This window comes from Macrobrachium nipponense, chromosome 27 (genome assembly GCF_015104395.2).
Source record: "Macrobrachium nipponense isolate FS-2020 chromosome 27, ASM1510439v2, whole genome shotgun sequence".
NCBI classification, from domain to species: domain Eukaryota; kingdom Metazoa; phylum Arthropoda; class Malacostraca; order Decapoda; family Palaemonidae; genus Macrobrachium; species Macrobrachium nipponense.
The window spans coordinates 963,188-978,259 of NC_087216.1; the positions used below are offsets into that span (position 1 = coordinate 963,188).

The following is a 15,072-nucleotide window of genomic DNA, read 5'->3' on the forward strand; positions in this document are numbered from 1 at the left end:
TTTTTGTTAATCTTCGTAGGTTAGGGATTTAACAAAAAATATTCATTTACCATTAGACAGTATTTTAATGAATCTTCGTAGTGTAGGAGAGATAATCAAAATAATATTTATTCATCATTACCCAGTTTTTAATAAACCTTCATAGTGCTGAAAATGTAAATAAGAAAAATGAAATTCTTTTATTATTAACCAGTTTTTAATTAATCTTTGTAGTACAGGAAAGTTAATTAAAAATATTTATTCATCATTACCTAGTTTTGTAATTAATGTTTGTAGCGCAGGAAAGGTAATTAAAAAAATATTTATTCATCATTACCCAGTTTGTAATGAATCTTCGTAGTGTAGGAAATGTAATTAAAAACATTTATTTGGCATTACCCAGTATTTAATAAACCTTCGTAGTGTTGAAAATATGATTTAAAAATATCCATTTATTATCACCCAGTTTGTAATAAATCTTTGTAGGTAACGAAAAGATAATATTTATTTATCACCGCCCAGTTCAGCCAGACTGTTCCTCCAGTACATTCTCCAACGGACAGCGTGAATATGATTTAGAAAGCATATAAAAACAACAACAAAAAAGCCAAGCGGTCGAGTTCACTAACGGAAGGGACTGGCTCCAAATTTAGCCCAAGAAATACTCGCTCGCTAAACCTTGGGCCTAATTATCTAATCCACTTGATGCATGAGACGTATATGGCACACGTCTAGTAAACAGATTCCGGCAACTGTGTTGGCTGCACTGCTGGTGGTAAGTCCTCTCTCGTCTATCTCTTCCTCTCCTCTCCTCTCTATATCACTCTCTCTCTCTCTCTCTCTCTCTCTCTCTCTCTCCTCTTCTAACAAAAGATAGAGATGCACACGAATAAATAAAAAAAACGAAAGCGCTGGTTAACATTTTGATGCCTTTGAAAATATCTCTCTCTCTCTCTCTCTCTCTCTCTCTCTCTCTCTCTCTCTCTCTCTCTCCTAAAACAAAAGATAGAGGTGCACTCCAATAAAAAAAAAAACGAAAGCTCCGGTTAACATTTTAATTCATTTGAAAATTATCTCTCTCTCTCTCTCTCTCTCTCTCTCTCTCTCTCTCTCTCTCTCTCTCTCTCTCTCTCTCCATTTCAAACTCGCTCTTAATAGCAGGCAGTCATGCCATGGGCCCTACATAAGGTGAATGTTGTTTCTTCATTATTTTGCTTGTGATTAAGGCACTCATTGGATTTTGTGGGACCTACTGCTTTGGCAAGCGAACGAGAAAGCAACTGTGTGTGTTGTGTATTTATAAATGTGTGTGTGGGTGTGTGTGTATGAGAGAGAGAGGAGGACGGACGAGAGAGAATCCAAGAGAGGATTGAGAGTAGAGAGAGAGGAGTAGGGCGTGGATGTATTGTTGTTTTGTTTAATAAAGATGTATGGGAGTGTGTGTATTTATATCCACAAGTATTAAACCACAATAACATAAAATGCCTGTGTATTTATAGCATTTGTGTGTATGAGAGAGAGAGAGAGAGAGAGAGAGAGAGAGAGAGAGAGTGTGTATGTGTGTGTCTACCATTGTCTGTAAATGGTTCTGTTGATGAAAATGTATTAATAACATGCTACTGACAGCGTTTCCAAAATACCCCTATTGACTATTGTTAATGATACAAGTGGAATCCGTATAACCTCTTCTTAATCTATTATACTGCCGAACAATCATTGGAAAAAATAAATTCATTCATTGCATTGAATTTTCTTCCTTGTCATCAAAAACGCTTGATAAACTAATTATCATAGGCTTCTTTGATGATGTTGCGAATTTAATTCAAATCTTAATCAATACAGGTTGAGCATTAAATGCAAAGTTATTTACGAATCAATGTCACAGTTAGTAGATATCACTGAATTTATTATTCAAACCAATGATAATAGCTAGACGACTGTAACGAGTTTGTATAGAAGAAAATCAAATATTTCAGTTGAATATTTAATTAATGAAATCCAAAATAAATGGAAGATTTCAAGGATGGTGAATAAGCGTTGTTTAAAATCCAATTTTAATTAAATATTTGTTTATTAGCATTATAAAACAAATTTTTGTCAACATTCTTTGTATAATTAAGCTGAATATATATATGCCTTGTATGTATATACATATATATATATATATATATATATATATATATATATATATATATATATGTTATATATATATATATATATATATGCACATATACATACATATATATATATATATATATATATAGATATATAACTACACACATAATACGTCCAAAACACAACAGCACTTTCACATAATGGACACTGGAAAAAAGCTACATAAAGAGAGAGAGAGAGAGAGAGAGAAGAGAGAGAGGAGAGTGAGAGAGAGAGAGAGAGGGAGGGAGAGAGAGAGAGAGAGAGAGAGAGAAGCCACAACAGGTAAACTAATCAGGCACGCTTTCTCAGGTGTGTTTAGGTTCAACAAGACTGAATTCATTTTAGATTCACTTACATGGTTTCTCACTTGTGCAGGTGTTTCCTCAGCTAGATACCTGAGTGAGGGGAAGGGGAGTGAGGGGAATTGACGGGGGAGGGGGAGGGGAAGATGGAGGGGGAGGGGAGAAGATTAATTAAGGTAGGACAGGTTTAAATTTATTGATTACAAGTAAAGATTCATGCTGACACCATCATTGCAATCGACTTGTTTTCTATTTTTTCAATGTTATCTGGTCTTCATTTTTTTTAAGTGTTCCTCCCTCATCTACTGCATCACCAACAATCCCTCCCTCATCTACCCCACCACCAACACTCCCTCCTTCATCTTCCTCACCGCAAACACTCCCTCCCTCATCTACCTCACCACCAACAATCCCTCCTTCATCAACCCCACCACCAACACTCCCTCCCTCATCTACTTCATCACCAACACTCCCTCCCTCATCTACCTCACCACCAACAATCCCTCCCTCAACTACCCCACCACCAACAACCTCTCCCTCATCTACCCCACCACCAACACTCCCTCCCTCATCAACCCCACCACCAACACTCCCTCCCTCATCTACTTCATCACCAACACTCCCTCCCTCATCTACCTCACCACCAACAATCCCTCCCTCATCTACCTCACCACCAACAATCCCTCCCTCATCTACCCTACCACCAACACTCCCTCCCTCATCTACTGCATCACTCCAAGCGCCACTCTAAGTCTCACGTGCTCTACTACCATTAATGTCACCTGGTCCAAGTAGTATCATTATAACGCCCACCTGCAGTGACATCAAAGAGAGAGAGAGAGAGAGAGAGAGAGAGAGAGAGAGCAGGCAAGCCAGTCTTTCCGTGCTAGTTTATCTTTCTATGTTTGCAAAAAAAAAATTTTATCCATCTAGTTATGTTAATTCGATTCAAGACTTTAGTGAAAATTTTCTCAAAATATTCCGCTCGAAAGAGTTTGAAAATCCCCAGACTTATAAGAAATACAATGCCCCATAACTTCTCGATCCCTCACACTCTTCTGGATATGCTCGTCACTACAAAGCCAATATGTCCGTCAGAATCCATGAGAATCCATGAGAATGTTCATTCCACTGTACCGATAAAACGGAAGCCAGAGTCCACTTATAAAACATGACGAATTTCGTAAGTTAAATCATTATTTGAAAACGGCCACGCCCTTTTCAGACCACGCCAGTAAAAAGCTTCACTGAAAAATCACCGAGGAATTATTCATCAATTTCCATTTAAATACATCTTTTGCCATTAACCCTGATGCAATATAAACTTCGCCCCATAAAATTTGGCATTTGGCATCACGTCATGTCATGCTTATAGTGATTGGAGATTCGTTGCAAAAATTTGGAAAATGCATAAATACTGTGGTAAGCATTATATTACCTTCCTCTGCTGTAATTAGGCATAAATATAGATTGCTTAGGTAGATTATATTTAAAAATGGGTACAAAGAATAAATCTCTTGTAAATCTCTAAGTTTAATTGAAAATTTTGCCCAAATGACTTGAGTAAACGTAAAAAAACCATTGACAGTCCAATGTAAGTTATTTCTGCAGATGGGTATAAAGTTTATCATATTATTGCATACAAGTCCACTAACATATCTCGTCTGTTTAGGGACATCAATAAGATAAAAGAACGTACAAAAAAAATTAAATGTCGTGAAATATTTCATTATGTCTGATTATATATAATTGTTGCCAGTATTGTTTGCGATAAACAGTTTTGTTAAACTAAGATTCTTTTTTAGATTTTAAATGCTGACTTTTCAAACTGTTCGTAACTAGGATCTGTCAGCATATATTTCATTTAGCTATGGTAATATAATCTATGGGGAACTTGAAACAAGATCAAACTCTCTCTCTCTCTCTCTCTCTCTCTCTCTCTCTCTCTCTCTCTCTCTCTCTCTCTGAATTTCAAGGCATATCTTGAACCATTTCCAGAGCTTAGTGCTCTTCTCTCTCTCTCTCTCTCTCTCTCTCTCTCTCTTAAAACACTGATTTTCACAAAGATTTCTGCTTCTCTCTTCTGTTCTATAACTCCATAAAGATAATACGATTTCATTCGCTAACGTAACTCTGTATATTACACCAACACATTACGCTGGGGAAGACCAGTCACGCTCATTACGTAATCTGATGTAATCTGTTATAATTGTGACTTCAAAAAGAATATAGCATTAGGAAATTACGACAGTAGATGCGTAATTGCCGTGAAATGTAATCCGAGGGTTGGGTAAACGTATATCTGCGAGAAAAGCGTGTGAGTTACATTTCAAAAATAGTAAATGTAATTATTCGTATATTCATTCAGATATATGTATGTAAATATGTGTTATTATTCCTGGATCATTCACAAATATGTTTCTTAGGGTGGAGGGTGATATCAGATCGTATTTTAAAAGCGTATTTACATACTCTTGCGTCAACAATTAAGACATTTTAAATCTTATGTAAACAATAGCAAAACAAAACGCTTAATTCGTGTATGAATGAAAACAAAATAGAACGTTTTAGTTCTTATAGAAATGTACATAAAATAGTTGCAATTCTCATATAGATGCTAGTAAAACAAATTAAAAAAATTATTAATTTTTTTAAATTTTTATAGAAATGTCAGTAAAAAAGTTTCATTCCTCGTATATATGTTATTAATACAAATAGTTTTAATTTTTACATAAATAATAGTAAAACAAAAGGTTTTGATTCTTATATAAATGAAAGTATTACACATTTTTTTTATTCTTATAGAAATGTCAGTAAGAAGTTTCATTCCTCGTATATATATTAGCAAAACAAATATTTTTATTTTTTACATAAATAATAGTAAAACAAAAGGTTTTGATTATTATATAAATGAAAGTATTACAAAAATTTTTAATTCTTATAGAAATGTCAATAAAAAGTTTCATTCCTCATATAGATGTTAGTAAAACAAATAATTTTAATTTTTAAATAAATAATAGTAAAACAGAAGGCTTTGAAACAAGTTTTAATCCTTTTATATGTGAACGAGACAAGAATATTTAGTCATGTCCATTTTTCATCTAACATCATTTCTCAAGGTTGAAATGTCTTCCTGCGACCCTCCACCCCAACATTCCAACATTTACGAAGTCTTTCGTTGAAACATTTCAACATTCCCCCTCCCTTCCAGGAAATATTCCAGCTTCTGCCTGGAAGAGCCAAACACTCCTAAGTAGATTTGCTTCCCGAAGGGAGATGAACGAGTGAGGAAAGTGTCTACGTAGGTGAGGGGTTAGTGAGGAGTTGAGTAGGGTCAGTGGCTTTGACGGATATAAAGGGAAGAAGTGCAAGAAACTCGAATTAGATTTGCAAGGAATGTCTTTGTGTGTGTATGTTCATGTGTGTAGTATGAATAATACATAATATATATACTATATATATATATATATATATATATATATATATATATATATATATATATAATAAAAGGAGCACATTAAAAAGCCTTTTAAAAAGCCAAAATATAGATAGAAAATAATATATTTCAGAGACTCGTCTCATTTATCAGGTAAATGAATCTGAAGAGAGACACAGCAGTCTCTGAAATATAGTATTTTCTCTATATTTTGGCTTTTTTGGGATGGGCTTCTTTCTGTTGTACAGAACATTTTTACCATTCATATATATATATATATATATATATATATATATATATATATATATATATATATATAATATATATATATATATATGACTGGTAAAGATGTTCTGTTATAACAGAATTCCATCTAATAAAAGGAACCCTTAGAAACACCAAAATATAGAGAGAGAAACACTATATTTGCTGTTTTTATGGGCTCCTTTCATTATATATATCTTACAAGTGTGTGATGTGTTAGTGAATTACATATATATCATGTCTTGGAGACAGATTGAGCTGTAGAGGTAACCTTCTTGAATGAAGGAATCTGGTGCGTAAGCATTTTTAATCTGGAGGCTGTCCATACTGTTGCCCGGGCGGTTTGGGGTGTGTACATTCGTTTGTACGAATGTCACAGGTCTAACCGACCGAGGCACTTGCGAGAGAGACACATTCCTTTTGTGATAGGAAAGAGGTCGGTTTGGTAAACGCCAGGTGTCGTAAGAAAACCCCATCATAAAGGTATGGCACATATTTTAAATGATTTAGAAAAGAGAGAGAAGTGTGAAATGTATCTCTTCACTTATTATTGCTTTTGAAAGAGAGACGTGTGAAATGTATCTCTTTACTTAATATTGCCTTTGAAAAGAGAGAAGTGTGAAGTGCATCTTTTTACTTAATATTATGTTATGTATCTTTATTACAGATGGGCTCTATTCCATGATATTAGAGACGGGATCCTCTATCCTGACTAATACAATGAAACGATCGACACTTTGGGTCTGGGAGTGAATACTTAGCCAGGAGAGTGGAATGATAACTTATTAGTTTACTTTGTGGGGCAGACTTGGGTTTTTATCACTACGACTTATTAATCATTTTGTTCTATTTTATGTTCATCTGCTTTGGGTAATAAGTAGTATATTTTCGTATTTATATGAGCTTAATGGCCTAATGACATGTTTGCAGATAGAAGGCGTCGCTGTCGACAGGTAAGGGTTTCCAGTTTGTGTAGTTTTGTCAAAAGGGTGTAAGATATATATATATATATATATATATATATATATATATATATATATATATATATAATATCTATTATATATTTATACATATAATATGGGCGAGTTTATTTACCGTTGCCTTATATTTACTTATTCATCTCCTATTCCTATAACAGAATGCTGTTAACGATTAGAGCAAGGTGAACTTTTTAAAATTACTTTTAGCTTCTGTTTTGAAATCATGCGCATTCCTGCATCAAAGTCTGGCCCGGTGCATCTCTTCAGAAACCTTTCGAAAAGCGAAACTGTCTCCTATTAGTTGACTGCATTCGCCTTCTTTGGCGTCTCCCTTTCGCCAAAGAGACTCTTATCTCGGTCTCGTTTACGTCTTGGGAATGATTGGTCCACGTGGACTCATTCTCATCCCTTGATGAGAACGTCTGCTAATTCTCCTCCTACACAATGCCAGTATCTGGTCGTTTCCAGTATTGCCACAAGGGGAGAGAGAGAAGAGAGAGAGGAGGAGAGAGAGAGAGAGGAGGGAAGGGAGAGGGAGGGAGAGGGATAGAGAGAGAGAGAGAAAATTTCCATAAGATTCCTTTTCATGAATTCTATAGATATCCAAAATATTGAAGAGCTTTCACGAGAGAGAGAGAGAGAGAGAGAGAGAGAGAGAGAGAGAGAGATAGCAAAATATGAAGAGCTTTGATTAAAGAGAGAGAAGAGAGAGAAGAGGAGAGGAGGGAGAGAGAGAGAGAGAGAGAGAGAGAGAATTTTCTACTTTTCATTTTGGAGAATTTTTAGAAACGAAAAAGCGACTAGCTTTGTAACTCAGAGAAGGAGAGAGAGAGAGAGAGGAGGGGATTTCGAGAGGAGAGGAGAGAGTTTTTAATTTGTCGATTTTCGTGACTAGCTTTGGTCAACTGCAAAAGAGAGAGAGAGAGACAGAGAGAGAGAGAGAGAGGGAGAATTTTCTATTGTCCATTTTCGTGAATTCTGACCTAGCTTTTGGTCAACTAAAGAGAGAGAGAGAGAGAGAGAGAGAGAGAGAGAGAGAGAGAGAGAGAGAGAGAGAGAATTTTCTACTTTTCATTTTGGTGAATTTTTTAGATAACGAAAAAGCTGACTAGCTTTGGGTAACTCAGAGAGAGAGAGAGAGAGGAGAGAGAGAGAGAGAGAATTTTCTATTGTCGATTTTCGTGAATTTTGACTAGCTTTGGTCAACTGCAAGAGAGAGAGAGAGAGAGAGAGAGAGAGAGAGGAGAGAGAGAGAGAGGAGAATTTTCTATTGTCCATTTTCGTGAATTCTGACTAGCTTTGGTCAACTGCAAAAGAGAGAGAGAGAGAGAGAGAGAGAAGAGAGAGAGAATTTTATATTGTCAATTTTCGTAAATTTTGACTAGCTTTGGTAAACTGCAAAAGAGAGAGAGAGAGAGAAACTAACGTTCCCCTTTTTATAAAAACACAAAACCAAAGACTGGAGTTCCAGACCCTAATTTCCACGTTATTCCAACACTTAATGAACTGTAGCGAGCAATTTGCATGACGGTCGTAGTTATCGAATAAAACAGCTTTTATTGCAGCCGCGGTCGACCTAATTAGGGGATAGATTTTGGCTCAAACGCGCCAAATGATTATAAAGTCGCATAAAGTTCTAGACTATTTCGCTCTGGGGGAAAGGTTCATTAAGTTGGTGTCGTGCTCGATAAATACTTTTTGTGAATGTTGTGTGTACATTTTCCTAAGTGCAGTTTATCTCTCTCTCTCTCTCTCTCTCGATTTTTCTCAGATGAAAACCACCCCAATAAAAAATAGTTTCCGATTATCAGCTCTAAGAGAGAGAGAGATAGAGAGAGAGAGAGAGGGAGAGAGAGAGAGAGAGAACTACTTAATACCCTCTTTCGTGAATCTTGCATGCCTAGAGAGAGAGAGAGAGAGAGACAGACAGACAGACAGACAGACAGAGACAGAGAGAATTACTTAATATCCTCTTTCGTGAATCTTTCATTCCTAGAGAGAGAGAGTGAGAGAGAGGAGAGAGAGAGAGGAATATTAAGTTTCATTTCGTGAACTCCGTATGTTTTAAATAAGTTGACTAGAATAACTCCAAGTGAAAAGAGAGAGAGAGAAAGAGAGAGAGAGAGAGAGATGAGAAAGAGAAGAGAGAGAGAGAGAGAGAGAGAGAGAGAGAGAGAGACTGCAGGTGTATATTCCTCCAAGTACTCACGTCACCTACTTTCTAAGCTAAATCCTCACTCGTGTGTACCTGCTCACGCGAAGATCTTCCAGGCCTAGTATCTTCCGTCTTGGAAAAGGCAATAATACTGTGGGCGGAAGCGCTTTGGGGTCTAATATATATGCAAATGAAGCCTAGAGTAGCCGTTGGCGGCTTAGTATTACTGACGAAATATTAAGGGACACCTAGGAAAGAGTCTCTCGAAGCTTAGGGGGGTCTGACTGTGCTGAGCGAGCTGGTATGACACAATGTATATATATATATATATGTATATATATATATATATATATATATATATATATATAGATATATATATATATATATATAATATATAACTTCGATCTTCCCACGCTCTCTGGATGTACTTTTCACTTCTAGCCTAGGATCACGATGGAGAATAAGTGAAGAATTTGTCCTTTACAGGGGAGGATTCGAAAACAATGAGAAAAGACCTGCATTGGAAAGACGAAAGCTTTAAAAGAAAGGGTAGAGAGAGAGAGAGAGAGAGAGAGAGAGAGGGTTAGTTTTTTTGGGGGGAGGCCTGAGAAAATCTCATATCAAATCATTGCTGTAAAATTTGCCCACTTGGCGAAAAAGTATTTTGCAATTATGTCCTCGCTGATGCCAACATGCTGGGAATATTTCGAGCCTGATTTCTGCGAGGCCATAAACATCACTTGTATATATATTTCCTCCCAGCTCCCCCCACCCCCACACGAAAAAAATGTAACGTGAAATTGCAAGATGCAAACTCTTGCATTTGAGTATCAAAAAAGTCACTTTTATGCCTTCGTTGCAACAGAGCCCATCTCAAAATGCTTGGTCGTTGTCGAGGGAAAAACTGCAACGTTGCAACATTTGCAACAGTGGGTTCAAATGACTCCTTTATCGTGATGCTAGGCTTTTCGAATTAATATTTCTGTCTCCTTTATTTCTTGACGAAGAGACACGAATTTTGATATATTTTCAATTCATAATGGACCTTAAATGCTTCACGAAAGGTTTCATGAGAGCAATGTATTTTTACGCTGACGCTCTGTAAATATATTGTATAAACTGGAATCAAATTCCAATTTAGTACTTTCTTATTTATTTTTTTTTTAAATGGAATTGGAACCTGTTTTGATGCTGCTTGTCTTAGAACGTTCTTATGATGCACAATACATAATCATCTGTAAATTTAATCTCATATACACACTAATATCTACTAAATAGAAGTATAGAGAGAGAAATGGATAAATGTGTTAATTTAATTATATTCCAAGAGAGAGAGAGAGAGAGAGAGAGAGAGAGAGAGAGAGAGAGAGAGAGTTTTTATTATGTTTAATGATACCATATTCTTTGGAAGCTTGAATTTCAAGTACATGGGCCTTGTAAGCTTGTTCCATATAAACAACGGTTCATATTATGAATAATAATAATAATAATAATAATAATAATAATAATAATAATAATAATAATAATAATAATAATAATAATAATAATAATAATAATAATAATAATAATAATTTATTCCCCTCGGCTTCAGCGGAGATTAATACGCGTATGGGATCTTTAAAGAAGATAAAACTCCCTTTCTGGGAGTTTTATCTGGCCGAAGTTTGCGTCGAATCAAGTTTGGTTCCTTTGTTGGAGTTCCGAGGTTCACAAGAAGAAGAAGAAGAAGAAGAATTAGTTCTCAGTCTTTTCCTTTGTTCTCTCCTTAACTTTGTTCCGAGAGGATTTATTTTTTAAATTTGCAATTGAGTTTGGACTGCGAAGTAAGTCTCTCTCTCTCTCTCTCTCTCTCTCTCTCTCTCTCTCTCTAATATTTTTTTTAACATTTTTAAATTTATTGAGACAGCCAGATATTGATTTTTGCAATACAATATGCAATTCATTTTCTGTCTGCAACTTTGGAATAAAATTGTGTTAGATATATATGTCTTAATTATGCTTTTGTTTTTAGATAAGGGTTTTATTATTATTATTATTACTTATTATTATTATTATTATTATTATTATTATTATTATTATTATTATTATTATTATTATTATTCAGAAGGTGAACCTATTCATATGGAACGAGCCCACCAAAGGGGCCACTGACTTAAAATTCGTACTTCCAAAGAATATCATGGTGTTTGTTAGGAGGAAGTAACAAGAGGTAAAGGGAAATACAGAAAGTAGAGACCCCACTTATTAAAAGAAATTAATTAATATTAAAAGATAGATAAAAAATGTTCTAAAATGCTAGGAAATTACCATTCGGGTAGTAATGTATTGCACCTTCGCTTGACCCATTGGAGTTCCCAAAGCACGACTTCCTCTGGGAGGCTGTTTCACAGTGTTTAGTGCACATTTCTGAACACGACTTCCATCAATGCTAAACATCTGCCTAAGATACTGTAGTCAATCACAGACATTACAGTAACAGTTCCACAAACAAATAAAATGAAAAAAAAATAAATATTCCCTTTTTTCCAAGTATAGAAGTAAGTCTGTTATGATTAAAAATGGGGTAAATGAAATTGCAAAAATAATTTTAAAAAATGTAAATAATCCTCTTTTTCCAAGTAACAGTGCCACAAACAAATAAAATGACAAAAAAGTAAACATTCCCTTTTTTCCAAGTATAGAAGTAAGTCTGTTATGATTAAAAAGGGGATAAATGAAATTGCAAAAAAAATACAAAAAAAAGTAAATAATCCCCTTTTTCCAAGTATAGAAGTAAGCCGGTTATGATAAAAAAGGGGTAAATGAAAATTGCAAAAAAATATGAAACAATAAATAAATATTCCCTTTTTCCAAGTATAGAAGTAAGTCTGATATGATAAAAGAGGGGTAATCTCTTTTTTACATAGTAACAAAAGAATTACAGGGAATGAGACTACAGGACCCAAAATTAGAGACATTTCAATGAAAATGCGTCGATCTTTCAACGAAAGGAAAATAATAATACAAGAGCAGACTACAAAAGTGCCGTCGAAGAAAAGGCCACCAAATGATGACGGTGATGGCCTCGGTAGCCAACAAAAGAGAGGGGTTTATGTATGTATGTATGTAAGAGTACATGTATAATGTATGTATAACGTATTATATATGTATGTAAGTATTTATGTATAATGTATGTATAACGTATTATATATGTATGCAAGCATATATGTATAATGTATATATAACGTATTATATATGTATGTAAGTATATATGTATAATGTATGTATAACGTGTTATATATGTATGTAAACATATATGTATAATGTATGTATAATGAATTATATATGTATATATACATAATGTGTGTATATATGTATATATACACATATATAACACATGCTAAACTCTGCATGATATCTATTAGTTTACATCTCCCCAAACTTCATTTGAAGGCTTAATGGATCCTACACCAACAGAAATTCCCCCCAAACATCAAACAAACACGAGAACGCTTTAATACCACCGTAACAAAAGAAAGGGAAGGCGGGTTATTGCTTAGCCAATAAACCATGTCTTTTGTTGGCTCTCCAGGTCGTCGTCATCATTATTTGATTCGTCCGGCGGTACTTTTGAAGTTTTTCTTCTTCTTCTTCTTCTTCTTTTTCTCTTCTTCTTCTTCTTCTTCTTATTCAAAAATTCGTGAAAATCGACTCATTTCTGTTGAAATATGACACTACGATCTTCGCAAGAATCTATTTTCGCTTAGGAGTAGACCTACAAACTACTTTGTTGTTGTTCTTGTTGGGAGTTAGGAAAGGTCTATGGAAGATTCTAAAAAGATCTGGAAATGGCGTTTCGCGTTGAGTTAATGATACAGGAGTTTTAGCATAGGATATTTATGTTTTATCTAGTAGAATAAAAATGTAAAAAATTAATATTGTGCATTTAATAATAATAATAATAATAATAATAATAATAATAATAATAATAATAATAATAATAATAATAATCTCTACATTGAAAAATGGAAATATTTTATTATTGTTATGTAATTTATATGATATAGTTATGTAGTTCTTATATATAATTCATTTGCTTGTCTATCTGTCCTTTAGTATGTTTATGGGTACTGGCAAATATCTCTCTCCTCTCTCTCTCTCTCTCTCTCTCTCTCTCTCTCTCTCTCTCTCTCTCTCTATATATATATATATATATATATATATATATATATATATATATATATATATATCTATATCTATCCATATATATATATATATATATATATATATATATATATATATATAGATAGATATATATTATGATATATATATATATATATGAGAGAGAGAGAGAGAGAGAGGAGAGAGAGAGAGAGACAGACAGACAGGACAGACAGAGATATTTGTCAGTTCCCATAAACATACTAAAGGACAGATAGACAAGCAAATGAATGATCAATTACATAAAAGCGAGAGAAAAGAGAGAGAGAGAGAGAGAGAGGCCCAGTCGACAGGAAAATAACCTTATTTACAACTCTTCCCCCCAAACCCGGCCCCCACCCCACAAAAATAAAAACTCGGTTCCCTCCGTATTCTTTTTGTTTAAACAGGTGTCAATTTTCCCAAGAAATCTTCCCATATTCCTTCGAAGTGATCGATTTCCGATCGTCCTTCCGAATCCAGCGATCGCCGATGATCGTCTTCTTCGAGAAATCTTTGAAGATGAGAGATCGTAGATTCCATAAACGTCAGCCAGGTTTCTCTTGACAGTTTTCACCTGACGGAGGCACACGCCCTTAGCCTAACGGCCGTTGCATAACAATGGCGTGTTCTCTCTCTCTCTCTCTCTCTCTCTCTCTCTCTCTCTCTCTCTCTCTCTCTCTCTTTGTGCAAGAATCTTGATTTCAAGAAATCAGGCTCTCTCTCTCTCTCTCTCTCTCAAGTAGGTACGTGTGTGTTTGTGGGTATTGTATGTGTTCCTGTTGTGTGTGTTTGTGTAAATAAAATAAACAGATAATCACTAGCTTTCAAGGGTGAATACTGACGTACAAACGTAAGTGTTTTGTGTGTAGTGTATGGGCTTGTTTAGTGTTCTTGTGTGTAAATAACGCAAACACACAATTGCGAACAAGAAGGCAGTTGTATTCGTGTGCAGTGTATGTGTTCCTTTAATATGTGTTTGTGCTGACATGACACAAATAGACAATTACTTACAAGTAGGCACGGGTGAACACTGGCACACAAATATGAGTGCGTTAGTGCAGCGTATGTGTTCTGTTCCCTGTGTTTGTGTATAAATAGCACAAACAGACAATTACTTATAAGTAGGCAAGTGTAAACATTAACGCACAAACCTGTGTTTGCGTACAGTGCATGTATGCGATTTTAATTACTTTACAAGCAAGTACGGGTGAACACTGTGTGTACGTGGGTGTGTATGTGAATACATTGTGTGTGTGTGTGTGTTTTTGTGTGAGGAAGTATGGTCACTAGAAAAGGGGGACATCTATATGGTCCTGAGAAGCCGACGAGATGATTTGGGGAACAATGCCCCTTTAATAAAAAGCCGAGGAAACCTTCCTGTCTGTCTTCCGATGTCACGCAGTTTCTCGCTTGAATGAGGATCTTTAGCAAGAAATTTCTCTCTTTCTTTATTTTTTATCACTGGCGACAGGAGAGATAGCCGCCGCGTTCTTTTGCGAATAACCCTGTGGACTCGTCGGGACATATTATCGAGAGTGAGAGAGAGAGAGAGAGATTAGAGAGCCCGAGGAGAGGAGAGAGAGAGGAGATAGAGAGACAGACAAATGACAAAGAGAG

The 15,072-nt window shown here is 35.2% G+C and overlaps 1 protein-coding gene across 1 annotated transcript; it reads left to right on the top strand.

Annotated features, from left to right (window-relative positions):
- The first annotated feature begins 688 nt into the window (after positions 1-688).
- LOC135200483 (phospholipid scramblase-like) lies at positions 689-14,019 on the top strand. The gene is made up of 3 exons (XM_064229133.1): positions 689-754; positions 2,727-3,229; positions 13,863-14,019. Exons 1-3 carry the CDS (start codon positions 689-691, stop codon positions 14,017-14,019), a joined length of 726 nt encoding a protein of 241 aa, XP_064085203.1.
- Positions 14,020-15,072: the final 1,053 nt, after the last annotated feature.

Bases quoted from the DNA above. Each gene is read 5' to 3' on its own strand.
- LOC135200483 (XM_064229133.1), top strand. From the start codon at position 689: ATGAGACGTATATGGCACACGTCTAGTAAACAGATTCCGGCAACTGTG. The intron at 755-2,726 runs GTAAGTCCTCTC...ATTTTTTTTAAG, and splicing joins TGTTGGCTGCACTGCTGGTG to TGTTCCTCCCTCATCTACTG. The intron at 3,230-13,862 runs GTAGTATCATTA...TTGTTTAAACAG, and splicing joins ATTAATGTCACCTGGTCCAA to GTGTCAATTTTCCCAAGAAA.